Source organism: Thermothielavioides terrestris, chromosome 5, assembly GCF_000226115.1.
Source record: "Thermothielavioides terrestris NRRL 8126 chromosome 5, complete sequence".
NCBI lineage: Eukaryota > Fungi > Ascomycota > Sordariomycetes > Sordariales > Chaetomiaceae > Thermothielavioides > Thermothielavioides terrestris.
This window is the reverse complement of record NC_016461.1, coordinates 2,552,570-2,572,775: the sequence shown is the minus strand read 5'-3', so window position 1 is coordinate 2,572,775 and position 20,206 is coordinate 2,552,570. Positions and strand designations below refer to the sequence as shown.

The 20,206-nt window shown below is 45.2% G+C and overlaps 1 protein-coding gene across 1 annotated transcript; it reads right to left on the bottom strand.

Annotated features, from left to right (window-relative positions):
* Positions 1-17,273: 17,273 nt before the first annotated feature.
* THITE_2092009 (uncharacterized protein) lies at positions 17,274-18,187 on the bottom strand (the record flags this gene model as incomplete). Its single annotated transcript, XM_003656796.1, has 4 exons — positions 17,274-17,603; positions 17,658-17,724; positions 17,781-18,002; positions 18,069-18,187. 4 exons carry the CDS (start codon positions 18,185-18,187, stop codon positions 17,274-17,276), a joined length of 738 nt encoding a protein of 245 aa, XP_003656844.1.
* Positions 18,188-20,206: the final 2,019 nt, after the last annotated feature.

Sequence of the window (20,206 nt, the reverse complement as noted above, 5' to 3'; positions counted from 1 at the left end):
GTTCCGCCCCCGTCTCAGAGCAACATGCGCATGCCGAAAGGAAGCTTGCATGAGCTGCACAGTCAGGTAAGCAGCATGCTGTCATCCTCACTCAGCAAATCCCAACGCTCTTGGGACAGAACGCCTTCGTCAGGTAGCACAGAACGCCCAGGGCGAACGGCTCCAGACTCGCCAGCAGCCAGCCAGCCCTGAGACGCATGTACAAAAGTAACTCCGGCCACGACGTCTGTACCATGGCGTTGTACATGAAATGAAAGAAGGAAATGCGCTCGAGTCGGTCCTTTGCCCACATTGCATCTGTCTTGCCGGAGCAAACTCCAGCATGTAGCAAACATATACTGTATATACATCTAATATATATACTACAGAACTGGGCGGTTAGTGCGATCCTCTTTTCCAATACGTAACAAGGGTCCTCCTTAACTAATTGTTACTGCTTCCCAGCTTTATATCCATTAACAAATAACACGTACAGGGTACAGACCTGTTAGTGATTTTTATACTTCCTTCCTACTAGCTCGTAGACCCGTTAGCGTTTTACGTACTTCCTTCCTATTGGCTTATATACTTACACCCTTGCTGCTCCCCCTTTTCCCCTTTTTCCGCCCCTTTGTTTCCTCCTTTCTTCCTCTTTTCCTCTTGTCCCAATTTTTATTGCCCTATTATATTTAGATTCCTATCGCTATACCTCCTCTTCGTCGCCCTCTAGGTTCGTAGACTGCTTATTATAGTCGTTGTCATCGATATAAGCCGCTTTCTAAGTTTTATACCTATTCTAATAGGGCTCCTTATACATCTTGTATTTCCTATACTACTACCTATTATTGGCGTTATCGTTCCCTAGCCTATAATACGCTATACAATATATACTATAATGCTATAGAACCTCCTATTCCGACTAGCTAGTTGCCTTTTATAAATTATATCGCTCTTTTCATTAGTACTTTATAGATTATTGCTAACCTATATTTAAGTAATATAACCGTCGTATTATATAATCTTAGCCTAATGGATATTAAATATACTAAGTATAGTATATTATATTAGATAGATAAACGTTTAACGATATATTTCTATATCTATTATTTATCTTCCTTAGCTAATACTCTCCTATAGTATAGAATTCTACTACTATAAATCCTACTTTCGGCTTCTATTGCTTATAAAGCAACGTTTCTTTCCCTCTAGTCTACCGCCTTCTAGACTTCCTCAACTACCTATTATATATATAAGATCTTCGAAGGTCCTATTTTTATAATTATCTTCGTTGTTATAACTCGGCTTTTATATTCACTTCCATTTCTATAAATTAAACTACTTACAACATCTATAGTAGTAGGCCTATAGATTTTCAAATCTATAGCGCTCTATATTATATTGCTAGCCCTTTTATAGAAGTGCCTAGTAAGCCTCTGCAATATACTTAGCTTTTTTTTTATAATCTATAGGCTATTGTTGTATATCGAACTTTCTTCTTTATAGACTTCGATTATAATTTTATATTACATTTTATAGACTTTCTTTATCGCTATAACCCCTTTATTTACATCTACCTAATTGTAAAAGAGCGCTTTCTTTAGAGCCTAGCTATTATATAGGTCGCTATTATACTTTAGTTGCATTTAGTTGTAGACTATAGCTATAGTTACAACCGTCGCTATAAGAACCTACTAATAGTAGATAAAGTAGCTATTCTTATTCCAAAGGAGAATTCGAGGCCTAATTTTTATAATATTGTCCTTATATACTACTTAGACGATAGCTCTATATAGGCCTAGTACTATATTCATTTGTATTACTTTACCTATTGTTATAGACTAGGCTATACCTAGGCTAGATATATAGGGCTACGCCTAGGATCTATAGCGGTCCTATAACGGGCCTACCACGGGCCCGAGGCGGACCTGCCTCGCATCTAGAATAACATTGGCCCAAGCCCCTTATATATAAGCCCCTGAAAACTCTATATACGAGACCCGTAGCCTATACTTCTCCTTTTCTCTTTCTAAAGTAGTTGAATAGAACATTATACATTTATCTATAGACGCTATAAGGCTAGTACGTTATAGTTTAACTACCTTTAGGTAGATAGAGCAGTTGTTGCTTCTAGGTATAGACGAGAGTAATATACTAGATATTTCGACGTTAGTACCGAGTAGACTAGACGCTACTATAAATAACCTAGGTGTCTTATAGGTTCTAGACCTAGACTAGGTCTATAAATACTTCTAAGTCTTATAGGAAACGATTATATAGTAGAATATAACTATCAAGGAACTTTGTATAGCCTAGATCGTTATAGCTTAGACTATAAATGCCCCTATAGTAGCCTATGCCCTAGCTCCGACAATTGACGCTATAGCTCTAGTAGCTCCTAGGACGTAGTAGAAGCGCCTTCCTATAGGACAACCCTTCGATAGTAAGAAGGAACTCTTTGCCGTTTAGAGGGCTACGATAGTATATGTCCTAATAGTAGACTAGGACTTTATTAAAGGCCTCTACAACTAGTAGATATTTATTTAGGGGAACTTTAGCTAGAGAGTTTAAGCTAAGGTCGTAGCCTTCTATAAGTCGAGAGGGCCTCGCTATAATTATAACCTAGGAGCGTTCTTTAAGTACTTTACAACTATTTATATAGACCTCTATAAGTAGGTTATAGCCTTAATAGAGCTAGATATACTCTACTAAGGAGATAATAAACCGTTCTCCTTCTTCCTTATTCGCTTTAAGGCGAAGCTATCGAAGGCTAGAGGACTTAATTAGAGTAACAAAGTATAATTTATTAGACTATAACGATACCTCTCTCTAAAGTTGAAGTATATTATAGTAGGATAGGGGGTTCTATAGAACAACTACGCTATAGCTATTATAAAGTATTGTAAGATCGCTATCGACCTAGAGGCTCTTCGCCTAGAGGAACAACATTAGTAGTCCTAGGGTAAGCGACTAGGGCCTAATATAAACGTAGAGAAGAATATAGATAGAGATATACCGATAACTAGGATTAATATAGCCTATATTGCCTTTGTCTAAGGGGGAGCTAATAGGGGCTATAGAGGAAAGTAGTAGCGGAATAGAGGAAAGCGAAATATAAATATACTATAAGCGAAGTAGATAAGTAACAAAGTGTATATAGCGTATTAATAGGCTAGAGCCTATATCTATTGTAGGCGCTAAGGTCACTTCGTAGCCACTTGTCCCTTCGTTCTAGCTAAGAGGCTAGCTCCTTAGGTCGATATTAATAAGCTAGAGGCTAAGGAATAGGTAGAGGAGAATTCCTTTTCTAAGAAGGAGGAGAGAAAAGAGTAGCCCCTATACAAAGTCTTATATAAGGGCTGAAAGGACTTAGCTACTTATAGAACAAGTTTATAGAGATTAGAGAGAAAATAGATAAACTACCCTTTCTAATCTCTATTTTCCTAAACTCCTTTAGTTTTATAAATATATAAGTAGATAGTAGGTACTAGAGCTATAGAGCTATTAGTAAAAGAGTATATTAGTGGTTAAAGATTAAGTAAATAAGCTTATTAACTCCCTATACCCTAGACGTTATAGTCAAAGGAGTATAAATTACAAAGAAAATTATATATATTACTTAGGTCGTAATAGATATCGATAGATAGATTAGTACTACTATATTCTATATAGTCCTAGGACTAGTCTACAATGTTATTCTAAGGCTCCTCTAGATAAACTACTATAGGATTGTACTAGACTTAGCTAATAGGGTCTTTACTATTAATTTACAAAGTGGCCTATAGGTATATAAATACTCTTTATAATAGAAAGAAACTAATACTACCCTAATTATAGATATAGTATTTATAGGCTTAGCCTATAGAGTATAAAAAAAGAAGTCTAAAGGAGCCTAAGATATATTCTTTGTCACTAGTATCTACGAGATAACTACTATACTAGGGGTAGCTATCTCCTAGCCTAACGTCGACCTAGACCTAAAGATCGCTTTGCCAAAGGAGCTACGAGACTTCGCCAACCTCTTCGACAAAGAAAAGGCGAACGGTCTACCCCCTTATCGGAGGGAGGCCGACCATTATATCCGTCTTAAGATAGGCTTGGACAAGAAACCTCCTAAGCTTCTATAGGGACCCTTGTACAATATACTAAGGGACTACCTCCTAGAGATTCGGAAGTAGGTCGTAGACCTAATAGACAAAGGATAGATCTAGATAAGCTCTTTATTAGTAACTACCCTAGTCCTCCTTATAAAGAAGCTAGAAGGGGGATAGAGGTTCTATATAGATTATTAGGCTTTAAATAAGATTACTAAGTAGAACTAGTATCTACTTTCTTTAATTAAGGAGACTCTCTAGTCTCTAGCTAGGGCTAAATAGCTTATAAAGCTAGACGTTAGAGCTACCTTCTATTGTATTTAGATAGCTAAAGGGGATAAGTACTTTATAGCGTTTTATATAAGGTTTAAGCTATTTAAGTAGCTAGTCTACCCCTTTAGGCTTATAGGTACTTTTACAACGTTCTAGAGATATATTAATAATGCCCTTAGCCCAACGCTAAAAGACTATATAACGATATACTTTGACGATATCTTAGTATACTTAAGTAGAAGCTAGAAGGACTATATAAGAAAGGTATATAAGGTCCTCTAGAGGCTAAGGGATATAGGCCTCAACCTAGACCTTAAGAAGTATATATTTGTAGTAAAGGAAGTTAAATACCTAGGGTATATCGTAGAAGTAGGAGTTTATATCCGCTCTAACCCTAAGAAGATCAAAGCTATCTATAAGTAGGAGGTACCCTATAGAGTCTAAGGAGTATAGAGCTTCCTTAGGTTCGCTAACTTCTATTGTAACTTTATCTCTAACTTCTCTAAGAAGGTAGCTCTATTGATATATCTTACCTATAAAAATATCCTATTCCACTAAGGTAAAGAGGAATAGGAGGCCTTCGATATACTTAAGGCTACGTTTATATTAGAGTTAATCCTCGCCTAATAGGATCCTAAGAGGGAGACGATTATAGAAGCGGATTATTCTAGTATAGCATTTAGCGAGTACTTGTCTTAGTAGAGGAAAGATAGGGTCCTTTACCCTATAGCCTACTACTCTATGAAACTAAGCTTTACTAAATGTAACTATACTATCTATAATAAAGAGCTATTAGCTATTATCTTATACTTTAAGGCCTAGTTGATAGAGCTTTAAAGTGTAGTAGCCCCTTTTATTATCCTAATTGACTATAAGAATTTTAAGTACTTCACTTAGCTACGTCCAATTAGTGAACAATAGGCTAGATAAACGGAGATATTCTCCTTGTTCAACTTCGAGCTAAAGTACTAGCTAAGATCCTAGGCCTTACGCCCTAATATACTCTCTTAGTATAAGTAGGACGAGCCTAAAGACAATTAGCGTATCGTTTAGCTACTTCCTTTGATTAAGGTGTATTAGACTAGTATATAGGAGAAGGCTAGGCTACCTATAGGAGAAATGCTCTTTAAGGACAAGTAGCTCGCTACCCTATAGAATAAGGGTATTGCCGAAGACGAGTACTATACTTACTAGCTCTAAGCTATCTACGATAGAGCTTAGAAGTTTCTTAAGGAGACGAATATAGTATAAACCTAGATTATAGACTACTCCCTTAATATATAAAGTATACTCTAGTTCTATAGCCGTCTCTAGCTCCCTATATAGAAGCCTTTAACTACTACGATTATCTAGCAAATTTATAACTTAGCTATATTAGGATACCTAGAGCGCAATAGGCTATTTAAAATGCTTTAGAGAGATTATTACTAGGACCTTATATCGTCTAATATAAAGCGGTTCATTAGGAACTACAATTAGTGTCGTTAAAGTAAAATCTCTTGATAGCTATATCAAAGGCTTCTATAGCCCTTGCCTATCCTCGATCGCTTCTAGAAACAGATCTCTATTGACTTTATAACCGACCTCTCTACGAAAGACGAGGGAGCGCCTAGCTACTTTATAGTAATTACCAACCGTCTCTCTAAATATATATAGCTCAAGGCAATATATTTAATAAAAGTAGAAGAATATACCCTTCAATTCTATAACGTATAGTAGTATTTCTATAGGTTCCTAACCTAAATTATAATCGACCGTAGGTTGGACTAGCTAAATAGGTTCTAAATCACGTTGTATAAGGCGGTAGGGGTAGAGCAACTCCTATCAACTTCTTACTATCCTTAGATAGATAGAGGGATAGAGCGGGTCAACTAAGAGGTATAGGTAATCCTCTAGATCTTCGTCTCCTTTATATAGTACAATTGGTTTAAATATCTCTTAGCTTACTAGTTTATACTCAACAATAGGGACTTGTCTATAACTAGAGTAAGTTCGAACTACCTCCTCTATAGGTTCGATATAAGCCCTATATAGCTTATTACGATCCTAATAGCGTCTATAGCACCTTTAGAAGGTTACGTCACTAGGTTCCTCTATTACTTGAAAAAGGGGATAGAGTAGACCTAAGTAGCTATTATATATATATAGTAGTAGTAGTAGACGAATATAAACCGCTTCTATCGCCTAGCTAAGAGGTTCTAGGTAGAGGACAAAGTATAGCTTTCTCTATATAATATAAAGACGAACTACCCTAGTAAGAAGCTCAACTAGCTAAATACTAAATATAAGGTGGTTATAGTACCAACCCTATTAACAGTGACGCTCAATGTACTAAACGGTCTATACCCAACTTTCTATATTGACTTAGTTGAATAAATAGCTTCCGACCTACTCCCTTTATAGAAAGTTATAGATAAGAGACTAGACCCTATATAGGTTATATTGGAGGAGGGTATTCCCTAATAGGAATATAGGATAGAGGCGATCCTTAAAGCTTAGAACGTAAGAGGGAGAGGGAATAACCGCAATATATACATTAAGTAGGTAGGTTATAACAAACTAATATAGAAGCCTTTAAAGAACTTCTTAGAGACTACTATATTCGACGAGTTTAAACGAGAGTAGGGAGATATATAATATAATAATAGGCTAATATTAAATTAAAAAAGGAAGAGGAAACGTTATATTTATATATAGACTACCTTATAAAGACTAGCTACTTAGACAAATATAACTATATAGGTATAGAAAAACTACAATATATCTAAGTCTAGTTATCCTCTTAAATCTAGATAGAATAGAACTATATATAAAAAAACAATAGAATATACTAGCAACGTTACTTATTTAGGGTCTATAATAGGACCTACGTCGACAATCTCTTCCTTATCTTCAAATAGGTACGTAGGTAGAGCAGGCGTACAAGGGGGTAGAGCAGCGACGTAAGGGGTCCGAGGCGAAGGCTATATATACGCTTAATAGGTATATAGTACATCCTCTACTAGGGAGGAAGGGCATCGACTATAGTACGGGTTATAGGTAGGGGAACGTATATAGGGAAAGTGGCGAGGGCGGGACCCCTAAGGGGTATAGATAGGCAAGGGGGTAGTAAGTGTAATAACATAGTCTATAAGGCGTAAATTCGTCTTTAGGATAGTTGCCTAAGACTATACTATAGTGTAAATAGCCTTTGTAATACGTCGATTCTCTTACTAGGAGGAATTGAGATATTGCACTATATATTTAACTAGGTAGCTATAATACTATATAGCGAGGTTGTCCTAAGGAGCCTAGTATAGAACTAAGGCTCTTCGCTAGCCTAAGGTCGAAGGAGATAAAAGGGGGGCTAGAAGTATATTAAGTATAAAGGTAGAGTACACTAGAGACTAATACTATAGGGCTATACCAATTGTATTATAGAAGCTATATACAAAAGTACTAAATTATAGTGTTAAGATAGTATAATAGGCCGACTTAGTCTTAGTCTTCTTTTAAATAGGCTTAGCGATAGCTTAGTTGTCGATATAAAACTTAACTAAGTGTTTTAGACCAATATATAAAGAGGCGTTCGTCGTCTAAAGTGCTAGATCCTAATGGCATTTAATATAGGCTTTAGTATATTCTAAGCAGCTTTCTCCCTAGCTTTAAATGTAATCTACTAAGTTACTATAAAGAAGTTGCTTAATACAATTGAGGTAGACGTCTCCCTCCTTCTCTAGGAGAGCGTTATCCTTATCGTTAGAATCTCCTACGATATAGCTACTAATAATATAACGAAAGGAGTTGCTATAGTTGTTATAGTTCTATCTAGGACGCTATTAGCTTCTAGTCTAAGGCTAGAGTAGGCCCGATATAGGGTAATATATATTATAATCTTGGTTATTGTCCCCTCTAGGACAACGTCCCTCGCTACTATCTTCGAGAGAAGCGACTACTACCAACATTATAGTAGATAAGTCTTAGGAATATATTGGAATCGCAAAGGAAATAGGAAGCTACTATAGAGGGTAAAGCGAATAGATAGAATATATATAAGCTATATATATAGAGGAGGCGGCTAGGGGACTAAGCAAGTACGAAGAGGAAGGATTATAGGATAAGTCGGGTATAAAATGGAAATACAATGGATATAGTTAGTAAAGTAGTTGGATATATAATAACGACGATAAGGCCAATACAATAGGAGTATAGACGTTAGACGACTACGTAGCTTATATAAGAAGAGGCCAACAATGTATAAGGTGAACGCTCAACGGAGTAAGTAGGAAGTAAGAAAAAACGTAAAGGGCGGAAGATATATATAGGATAGAAGCGTAATAAACGAGGAATATATACGAAGCGGGATAAAGAGAGAAATGTCGATATACGAATAGAAGGAAGACAAAGTCGTAGGAGTAGGGAGAGGACGTACGTTAGAAATGAGAAAAGAACGTAAAGGGCGAGTTCGTATAAGGGGAGGGGTTTTATTAGCAATGGGTAGGGGGTCTATTATACTTAATTAGCGAGTACGCCTTATACAATATAGCTATTATAGAGGAGAGCGTAGGGCGAGGAAGGGGCTAATTAACGTTTTACAAAAGCGAGGTAAATAAATAACCTATAGCTAGGTAGTAGGATTATAGGCAATAGCGCTAAGCTACCTAAACACTAGGTTAGACACCGGCGTTCGCTATGATCGACCCTATGCTACACCAGATCTACGCTTAGCGCTACGCTATATATACCCTAAACTAGCTCCCTATCTAGGAAGGGGGGGGTATATTATAGACTGGGCTATACCTAGGCTAGGTATATAGGGCTACGCCTAGGATCTATAGCGGTCCTATAATAGGCCCGCTATGGGCCTGAGGCGGACCCGCCTTACGCCTAGAATAACATTGGCCTAAGCCCCCTATATACAAGCCCTTAAAAACTCTATACATAAGACCTATAGCCTATACTTCTTCTTTTCTCTCTCTAAGGTAGTTGAATAGAACATCGTACGCTTATCTGCAGACGCTATAAGGCTAGTATGTTACACCTATTTGCCATTGGCCTACCCTTTGATATTTCTATTTAGGGATCCTAGCTTCTACTAAGGCTTATAGCTCTATAATAGCTAAAGGCAGGGCTATACTCAACTAAGTATTGAGTTTAGGTAGTAGTATCAGTACCTATTATATCCTTGTATAGATTATAGCTAAACCCCTTTCCTTTTTTAGCGATTATTCTAGTAATTCTTAGTAGACCTTTAGGCTATAAGCGATTAGTAGAAGTTATATTAGATCTATAACAACTAGAAGAAACTATATATAAAACTATACTAAGGAGTATAGAACTAGCTACAATTAGGTGATAGCGATGCTTATAAGCTTAGATAGCGAATTGTCCTATTTATAAGCTATATTAGGGGCCTATACTTTATTACTTAGTGCTATTAGGATTTAATAGCTATCGTCTATAAGCTAGGTTATCCTACACTGTTTATTACAGTTATAGCTAACCTAAACTAGGTAGAGATCTAGTAGGAGCTTCTTCTAGGCTAGACTATAGTGGACTGCCCTAATATTGTTGGCTATATCTTCGAGCTTAAGTACTAAGCTATCCTTTATAAGCTATAGTATAGCAACCTATTTAAAAAGTTTATAGGTATTGTTTAGACTATTAAATACTAAAAGCGTAGGCTCCTATACTACTATATCTTGCTTTTCCTTTTATAAGAGTCTATATATCTATTTTTTACGTTTGCCAATGTCGACCGCGTCATCTAGGCTAAGCTTCTAACGGAGGTAGAGGATTCTAATAGCTAGTTGTAGGCCGTCATTGCAAGTAATATAATTTATAGGCTATATAGTTCCAATAACCTTGCCTCTCCTTATATAGTTTGTAACCTATATATAGGGGTTGCGAGCTATTCTAAGCGCTTTCCAAAGGCGTTTACAAAGGAGACTATTATCTTAGAAAATAGGTATCCTATCTATCGTCGTTGAGACACTAGGTAAACAGTTACTTATAAGGTCAACGGCTATAAGGTACAACTTAACAACCGTTAGGTTATACTCTATAACCTTTACCTCTCTTGTAAATACACTACTTATATTAATATAGAGATTTATACGTCTATAAAGTCTATTAAATATATATATAAGTATATTTATAAAGGGACTAATTAGTCGATAGTTCAACTTTCTATAGCTAACTAGCTTAATAAGGTTGACATCTACTTACAATATTAGTATATTAGTTTAGTGGAAATAGTTATATAGCTCTTTAAATTCTATATCTATCGTAAGTACCCTTCTATTTATCGCTTTCTATAACGTGCTAGCCTTATAGCGTCTATAGATAAGCGTACAATGTTCTATTCAACTACCTTAGGGAGAGAAAAGGAGAAGTATAGGCTATAGGTCTTATATATAGAGTTTTTAGGGGCTTGCATATAGGGGGCTTAGGCCGATATTATTCTAGGTACGAAGCAGGTCTACCTTAGGCCTATAGCGAGCTTGTTATAGGACCGCTATAGATCCTAGGCGTAGCCCTATATACCTAGCCTAGGTATAGCCCAGTCTATAATATACCCCCCCCTTCCTAGATAGGGAGCTAGTTTAGGGTATATATAGTATAGCGCTAGGCGCAGATCTAGCGCAGCGTAGGGTCGATTATAGTGAACGCCAGTATCCAACCTAGTATTTAAGTAGCTTAGCGCTACTACCTATAATCCTACTGCCTAGCCGTAGGTTGTTTATTTACCTTACTCTTATAGAACGTTGATTAGCTCTTTCCTCGCTTTATACTCTTCTTTATAGTAGCTATATTGTATAAGGTGTATCTATTAATCGGGTATAACAGACCCTCTACCCATTGCCAATAAAACCTCTCCCCTTACGTGAACTCGCCTTCTACGTTCTTTTCTCGTTTCTAGTGTACGCCTTCTCTCTATTTCTACGACTTTGTCTTCCTCCCGCTTATATATCGATATTTCTCTCTTTATCCTACTTTGTATATATTCCTCGTTTATTGCGCTTCTATCCTATATATATCTTCCGCCTTTCGCGTTTTTTCTCGCCTCTTGCTCGCTCCGTTGAACGTTTATTTTATATATTGTTGGCCTCTTCTTATATAAGCTATATAGTTGTGTCGCGTGCTAGTGCACACGTGACTCTATCTGCCAGGCTCCCTGCGCTCAGGGGGCACATGTCAGCTCTGCCCACACATGTATATAGACCTCGGCGCTCCTCCCACCCAGCTTGAGAGGAGCACCTCTCTCAATACACATGCCTCTGCATCCTGCATGGCCCCACTTCGCTGCTCTTCTCAGTTATGAGCCCGGTTCGCGCACAACACTCATAACAGCGGTGTAGCCCAGTTGGGGCCATCCTTCTTCTTTTCTCCAACAACCACTTCCAGTTTTCTCGATCGTCAACAACTCCCACAAGTTCACATCACCCCCATCGTTCAGTCTGAACAACGCAGCACACCTCAGTTTGCTTCAAGATGACACTCGAAACTGAGAAAACCGTCACCGTTGCTGTTGCAGCGCTTCCAACCCTCGACAGCCCCAAGGACTGGCCAAGATGGATCTCTGCTGTTCGCCAAGAGGCCAACAACCTGCGTGTCTGGCACATCATCGACCCAGACACCGAGCTCGCCACCGAGGCTGAGATGCTCGGCCTTCCTGTGCAGCCCACCCAGGGTGCGGCACGTCAGGCGGTCCAGGACCGCCATCTTCAGGCGTGGCACACTGCACTGCAAGCCTGGAAGGCAGCCGATCCCACCACCCGTGGCGAGGAACCTCAGTCAACCAATCCTACTGAGGAGGAGATCCGCCGTGAATTCCTCAAGCTGTGCGAGGCGTTCTCGAAGTCCGCCATCGACACTGCGGCGTTCCGTGCCGTCAACAAGCTCCGCGAGATGATCAACGTGTCTGTCAGCGACCGCTACGCACACACCGCACACGACATCATGGAGGCCGAGAACGTCACCGGCACACGCGGGTTTATACAGACGCTGCGCAAGATTATCGCACCCTCCAACAGCGCTACTTTCACTGCGCTTGCCGAGGAGTACGCAACTGTCCTTGCCAGAGGCAGCCAGAGCGGCGTCGAACCCAGGACCTGGATTCTCGAGTACATGTCGGTCCTCCACCGCGCAAGGGCGGCCAACATCGCCGCAGTCACCGACGCAACAGCCGTCACCACATTCCTCAAGACTGTGCAGAGACGCTTGGATCCAGAGTGGGCGACTCGCATGCTGAAGGATATCAGTGTGACTGAGAAGCTCGGCGGCAAAGGACCAACCCTTCTCGACTTGGCTCTCTCACTCGAGGCGATCCTCCAGGCTGAAGCGGTGGTCCACCCGAAGCCTGGAGCCTACCCCGTGCTTCCAGGAGCGCAGAACGGTCAGAAGGGCAGTCAGAAGCGCAAGAAGAACCGCGACTGCCCGTGCAAGCCGAAGACTTTTCGCCACTGGTGGTTTCCCTCGGAATGTCGGCAACTTCGGTACGCTCTGACAGGGGAATCCCTGAACGGCGTGACGCTCCCAAACGACGCGGTGAATGCAGTGCGCCAACGATTCGCCAAGGAGCGCTGGAACGACCTTCGAGTGGAGCTCCAGAAGCTCGGTTGGAAGATCCAGAACGCATCGTCAAACGCCAAGACCACTAGTTCCAATAGTGGCGCGGGTCCTTCATTTCCGGGAGCGCTCCAGGTGCACGCTGTCATCGACCCAGCGATCGCAAGCGAGCTCGAAGGAGCGCGTGGCGTGTTCGCATCTCTCGAGTTTGGCCCACACCCGCTCAGCAAGTGCATTCTGTTTGACAACTGTGGAGCGGTCAATCTCGTCAATGACAGGGCTCTCCTTGTCCCTGGCACGTTCGTCAAGACGAGCGGTGAGACTGTTGAGGCAGGCACCACATCCTTCCCAATCTCTGGCCGCGGCAAATGGATCATCAAGAACGTTTTGAACGGCGCGCGCGGCCCGAACACTGAGGACCTTGTCATAGACAACGTTGCTGTCGTCGAGGGCTTTCACGTCAACATTGTCTCTGAGAGACGCCTTCGAGCGCAGGGCGCTTGGTACTGCGGTCTGGATTGCACGCTGCGTTGGGGAACTTTGGAGAAGAGTATTGTACTCAGGCAGCTGGTCGAGAAGTTCAACCTGACCTTCTTGCAATACAATGCTCTTTCCTCCTACTCTGATGCCCTTCGGGTGCTCCCCAGAAGCTTTGCCGGACTTGTGACTTTGAGCGCTGCAGTTGTGAAGAACTTTGGGAGGAGCAGGCCCTCCAAGGACCCGCTCCCAGAGAGAGAAGACCCAGCTGCTCTCTGGCACATCAGATCTGGTCATCTGAGTTCAGAGGCGCTGGAACATCTCGTCTTGAACGCCAGAGGTGTGCGGATTCGCGGGCCTCGCAGACTGGAATGCGAGGTATGCGCGCAGGCATACGCGGAACAGGTTATTTCGCGCCGCCCACCATCGAAGCCGTCACCACGCCCATTTTGGAGGGTCTCTTGGGACCTGTTCGACTTTCCGAGGGCACTTGACGGCTCGAACTGGCTGCTGGTCATCAAGGACGAGTACAGTGGGAAGCTTTTCGCGACTCCACTCATACGCAAGACGCACGACAGTGTGTACGATGAGCTCGTCCGCTTCGAACGCTGGGTGAAACGCCAATTCGGGCTGCCCATCTGCAAGATCAGGCAGGATGGCGACACCAGTGTCATTGGCATCAAGGGATACACAGCGTACGAGCTCTGGGCGCAGGAGCAGGGCATCGACTTGGAGGTTACGCCTTCGGATACCAAGGAGCCCAACGGCGGTTCAGAACGCGCAGGCAAAGAACTTATCACAAAGAGCCTTGCAATGCTCACGGGCGCCGGACTTCCTCAGAACCTGTGGCCAGAGTCGACGGTTGCAGCTGCGTACTTGCACGGCATAAGCCCAAGTCGCGCTCGCAACTACCGCTCACCGAACGAGGTGCTCGACTCTTGGTTCAGACACTGGTTTCGCTGGTATCAGCCCGGTCTCGTGCATTCCCTGACTGCCGACCTGCGCCCTAACTGGGGCGGCGTTTATGCGTACGGCTGCCGAGCGTACCCGCTGACGAAGGAACGCGAAAAGGGGATTGAGAGGCGTGCTGGGAAGGTCAAGCCCAGAGCGCACATCGGGTATCTTGTTGGATACAGGGCGTCCAACATTTACCGCATCTGGGTACCGAAACTCAGGAAGGTCATCACAACGCGCAACGTGACCTTTGACGAACGCACGTTCTACCGGGAGGGAGAGGAGCAGCTTGATGCTCAATCGGTGGCAGTCGCCAGAAAGGTTGTTGAGCTCATCGAACTCCCCATAGAGCCTCGGGACGCCGAGGCAGTGCCGTTCGGAGTTACAGATGCCCATGAAGACCCAGTGACGGTTCCCGGCTCTCCAGGACATCTGGGGGGTGTGACTGAACGGGAACCGGAAGGGCAGGCTCCTCCCCACTCTCCATCCTGTCTGGGGGGTGCGGAAGTACTCGAGCATCGCGGCCAGAGTTCGGGTGAGGAGCCCACTGGTGGTCTTTACACTCCAGAACCAACACCGGAGCCGCGCCAGGAACGCCCGGACGGTTTTGGAGGGAGCGGCCCCCCTGCTGATCACGGTGCTAGCAGTGACAGCAGACCGGTGGGAACTGCATCATCGGAGGCCCCTGATGCAGTTATCGGAGACGCCAGTAGCAGCGTCGCTGGCGGCACAACTAGGAGTGCCAGCCAGGGCAGCACGACGGCAAGTGCTGCCGCAGTCGATACTCCTAGCAGTGAAGAGGAGGTCGACCGCCCTGGCGATCAGCCAGAGGCTCCAGACGACTGGGAAGACGCCTCAAACCATGGTTCTCAGCCTGATTCTGGAACACCCGCAGCCACGCCAGCGAGGGAGAAGCGCAAGTACGTGCGCAAGGTATACGGACCACCAACTCGTTACTCAAGACGGATCCGTAGACAGTCTCCCGGCGGCGGTGCAGGCGGAAGCGGCGGTCTGGTGTGCTTCGCAGCCCCCATGTACCATGAGGAGAGCATCGACGTACCAGATCAGCACGCGTGGCATTCGTTCAGCCACACATTTTTGGATGACCCTGTAATCGCTCTGCAGGAGGGCGACAGCATCCAGCACCGCACATTGCATGCGGTTTTCGCGGCGGCAGTCCGCCAACATCGTGACGCGCGTCCTGGGGCAACGCCAAGCAGGCCCCGGGTGCATTTTGACGACCTCGCCAAGCTTCCTAAGCGCTGGAGGGATCTCGCCAACCACCCTCAAGGGCCCGAGTTCATCAAAGCGGCTGAGGAAGAGATTCGCAATCTCGTCAACAGGAAGACATGGCGCAAGATTCGGCGCGAGACCTTCAAAGGAAGACCACTCCCTCTGAAGTGGGTTTTCGTCTACAAGTTCGATCAGAATGGCAACCTCGAGAAGTGCAAGTCTCGCATCTGCGTTCGAGGCGACCTTCAGGAGCTCACTACTCTGCAAAGCACTTATGCAGCCACACTCGCAGCGCGCTCGTTCCGCACAATGATGGCTATCGCCGCGCAGTTTGATCTTGAGGTCAAGCAGTTCGACGTAGCGCAGGCGTTCTTGAATGCGGACCTGCCTGAGGGTGTTGTTTGCGAGATGCCTGAGGGGTTCGAAGAGCCTGGATTTCTTGTGGAACTGCAGAGAGCTCTGTACGGCTTGCGAGAGTCTCCGTTGCTCTGGTACCGAGAGTTCTCCGGCACACTTCGGAAGCTCGGCCTCACAGCTTCGCCTGAGGAGCCATGCTTGTTCTTCGATCGCCAACGGCGCGTGCTCGTGCTGTTCTACGTGGACGACTACCTAGTCTTCTACCACAGAGACCACGCGGAGACAGCTCAGAGGATCATCGACGCTCTGAAAGCGAAGTACGAAGTGCACGAAAAGGGGGACGTGGCTTGGTTCCTGGGCATCAGGGTGATCCGCGACCGCGCGCAACGCAAGATCTGGCTCTGCCTTGACCAGTACATCGAGAAGATTGCGAAGCGCTTCGGTCTCGCGGATCAAATCACCTTTCCAAGCATCCCTCTCCCTGTAATGGAACTCCGCAAGTTCACTGGCACTGCCACTCGAGCGCAGATCAGGCTGTTCCAGGAGCTTGTTGGATCGCTACTCTACGCCGCGGTCGTACTGCGCGCGGAGGTCGCGTTCCCGGCATCGTTGCTCTCGCACTTCCTGACGAACCCCTCGGGGACACACATTGATGCTGCAAAGCATGCAATCTCCTACCTGTTTGGCACGCGCTTCCTCGCTATTCAGTTCGGGGGTGTGCCGCAGGATGCTGCTCCCACGCAAATCTTGCTCATCGCAGGGGACGCGTCGCATGCGGATGATCCTGATACGCGCAGGTCGTCACAAGGCTATCTCATCTCTCTGTTCGGTGGGCTCGTTCATTGGAAGGCTGCGCGCCAAGATACAGTCACCACCTCGTCTACGGAGGCGGAGCTCCTCGCTCTGTCCACCGCAGCGCGGGAGACAATGGCGTTCAAGCGTTTCCTCAGCGACCTGCAACTTGAGCTGGGTGTGCCTTGGACTGTGTTCTGTGACAACACGCAGACCATCCGGCTCGTGGTGGGAGAGAACGAACGCATCAGCACTCGCCTGCGTCATGTTGACATCCACAACATGTGGCTGCGTCAGGAACACGCGAAGGGATCTTTCGAGGTCGCGTACTTGCCAACTGCTGAGATGCCTGCAGATGGGCTTACGAAGGTGTTGACTCGCCAGAAGTTCGAGCACTTCAGGGAGCTCCTCAACCTGCAGGATGTGCGTCATATGGTGCAGGGAGACGATCAGGGGGACAGGAACGCAAGGCTTGAGTAAAAAACAAACTAAACACAGGAGCGCACGCCGGCGCAAAACAGACTGGGGGGTGCCCGCACCCGCGAAACAACAAACAACAACGCGGAACTACTTGCCACCCTTCTTCTTCTTGGGAGTCATGGCGGCCAGCACCGCCGCCGCCACACCACGCGCCAGCGCCTCCGGGTCAAAGCCCGGAGCAGCCTCCTCCTCGCTCTCGTCCTCATCCTCGTCCTCCTCCTCGCTCTCCTCCTTCTTGGCCTTCTTGGCCTTCTTGGACTTCTTGGTGGGCGCGGCCGCCTTTGCCTTGCCCTTGCCCTTGCCCTTGGCGGGCGCGGGCGCGCGCTCGTCGTCATCGTCGTCGTCATCCTCGGCGTCGGCGTCCTCGCACTCCATGGCGAGGAGGGCGCGCAGGGTGGCGCGCAGCGTCTTCTGGTCCTACCACACACAGTCAGACTAGCTCTTTTCCTTTGTCTTTTCATTTGTACTCACGAGATTGGCCTTGGGCTCCTGGCGCCCCTGCATCAGGGCCAGGAAGTGCTTGGCGGCGGGGAGCACACTCGCGGGGCTGATTCATCAGTACCGTGCGCCTTGCAACTGTGCTGACAGACTTACATGGAGCGACACTTCTTGCCGCGCGCACAGCGCGCGCACCGGGCCGCTTTGCCGGGGGCCTCCCGGCACTCCCCAGAGCTCTTGCCGCGCATGGCGGACTTCAGGCAACCCAGGCAGGGCTGCTCTCTCAGGGCGCCCTCCTCCTCCTCATCCTCCGAAGAGGAGGAGGAGGAGGAGGGGGGCGCCGCACGCTTGGAGGGGGTCTTCGGCGTGGCGGGGGTCCTGCTGCAAGTGTCAGAGACGCGGATGTACGCGCCGCGCCAGTCGGGCAGATTGTGGTGTGCTCACTTCTTGCTGGCGCCAGCGCCAGCCTTGGTGGGGGTGGCCGGGAGCGGGGGAGGCTTGTTCTTGGCCGCCTTGGCGGCGCGGGCCTTCTCGAGAGCGGCGAGGCGAGCAGAGGACGGCATGGTTGTTGTTGTTGATGTTGTTGTTGTTGCTGATGCTGCTGCTGTTGCTCGCGGTCTGCAGAGGAAGAGTTCGGGAGATGGTTTGAGGCGCACTCACCATGATTAAATACTTCCAGGAGTGCAGCCATCGACCGGCCTGCGGCACTGCGGTATTGTCTGCATGGCGCGAATGCAACAATGGGTAGCAATGGTGGGCGTGCATTCAAGACGTTGGGCAACAAAGGCCACAATGGCACACATGCGAATGATCGCAATGCTCAATTGCGCAACCTGCACCCACAATCGAGGCGGCACGATTCAAGATACGCGCCTGAATGGAGGATGGGGATGGAACGCGCTGCGCAATTGGGAACTGCGCACAATGCGATCAATGGCGCTCGCAACAATGCCAACGACAGCGCCCCTGAATGTCAACTTTGGCGCCCCTGGGTCTGACCGCATTCAGCGCAGCACGCAATTCGCCAACGCACGCGCCACAACGCGTACACAATGGCGCGCGGACAACTTGCACAATGGCGGCGGCTGCGCGCAATGGTGGGATCAATACCGGAGGCCACAGTTCAATGCGCCTGGCAGTGCGAGCTCCAGAGTCAGTGCCCAGCATGCGTGTTCCACAGACAGCCTCCTGAGAGTCTGTCTGGGGGGTGTGTCGCGTGCTAGTGCACACGTGACTCTATCTGCCAGGCTCCCTGCGCTCAGGGGGCACATGTCAGCTCTGCCCACACATGTATATAGACCTCGGCGCTCCTCCCACCCAGCTTGAGAGGAGCACCTCTCTCAATACACATGCCTCTGCATCCTGCATGGCCCCACTTCGCTGCTCTTCTCAAGTTGTCTAGCGTCTATGCTCCTATTATATTAGCCTTGTCGTCGTTATTATATATCTAACCACTTTACTAACTATATCCGTTGCGTTTCTATTTTATACTTGACTTGTCTTATAATCCTTCCTCTTTATATTCGCTTAGTCCCTTAGCCGCCTCCTCTATATATATAGCTTATATATATTCTATCTACTTGCTTCGCCCTCTATAGTAGCTTCCTATTTCCTTTACGATTCTAATATATTTCTAAGACTTATTTACTATAATGTCGATAGTAGTTGCTTTTCTTAGAGATAGCGGTAAGGAACGTCGTCCTAGAGAGGACAATAACTAAGATCGTAATATACATTACCCTATATCGAGCCTACTCTGGCTTTGGACTAGAAGCTAATAGCGTCTTAGATAAAACTATAATAACTATAGCAACTCCTTTCATTGCACTATTAGTAGCTATATTGTAGAAGGAGATTTTAACGATAAGGATAATGCTCTCCCAAAGGAGGAGGGAGACGTCTACCTCAATTGTATTAAGTAGCTTCTTTATAGTAACTTAGTGGATTACATTTAGAGCTAGGGAGAAAGCTACTTAGAATGTACTAAAGCCTATACTAAATGCCGTTAGGATCTAGTACTTTAGGCGATAAATGCCTCTCTATATATTGGTCTAAAACGCTTAGTCAAGTTTTATATTAATAACTAAGCTATTACTAAGCTCGCCTAGAAGAAGACTAAGACTAAGTTGGCCTATTGTACTATCTTAACGCTATAATTTAGTACTTTTGTATATAGCTTCTATAACGTAATTGGTATAGCCTTGTAATATCGGTCTCTAGTACACTTTACCTTTATATTTAATACGCTTCTAGCCCCCCCTTTATCTTCTTCGACCCTAGGTTGGCGAAGAGCCTTAGTTCTATACTAGGCTCTTTAGGACAATTTCGCTATATAGCATTATAGCCGCTTAGTTAAATATATAGTGTAATATCTCGATTCCTCCTAGTAAGAGAATCGGTATATCGTAGAGGCTATTTATACTATAGCGTAGTCTTAGGCAATTGTCCTAAAGACGAATTCACGTTTTATAGACTATATTATTATGTTTACTGCCCCCTTGCCCATCTATACCCCTTAGGGGTCCCGCCTTTACCACTTTCCTTATATACGTTCCTCCGCCTATAACCTATACTATAGTCGA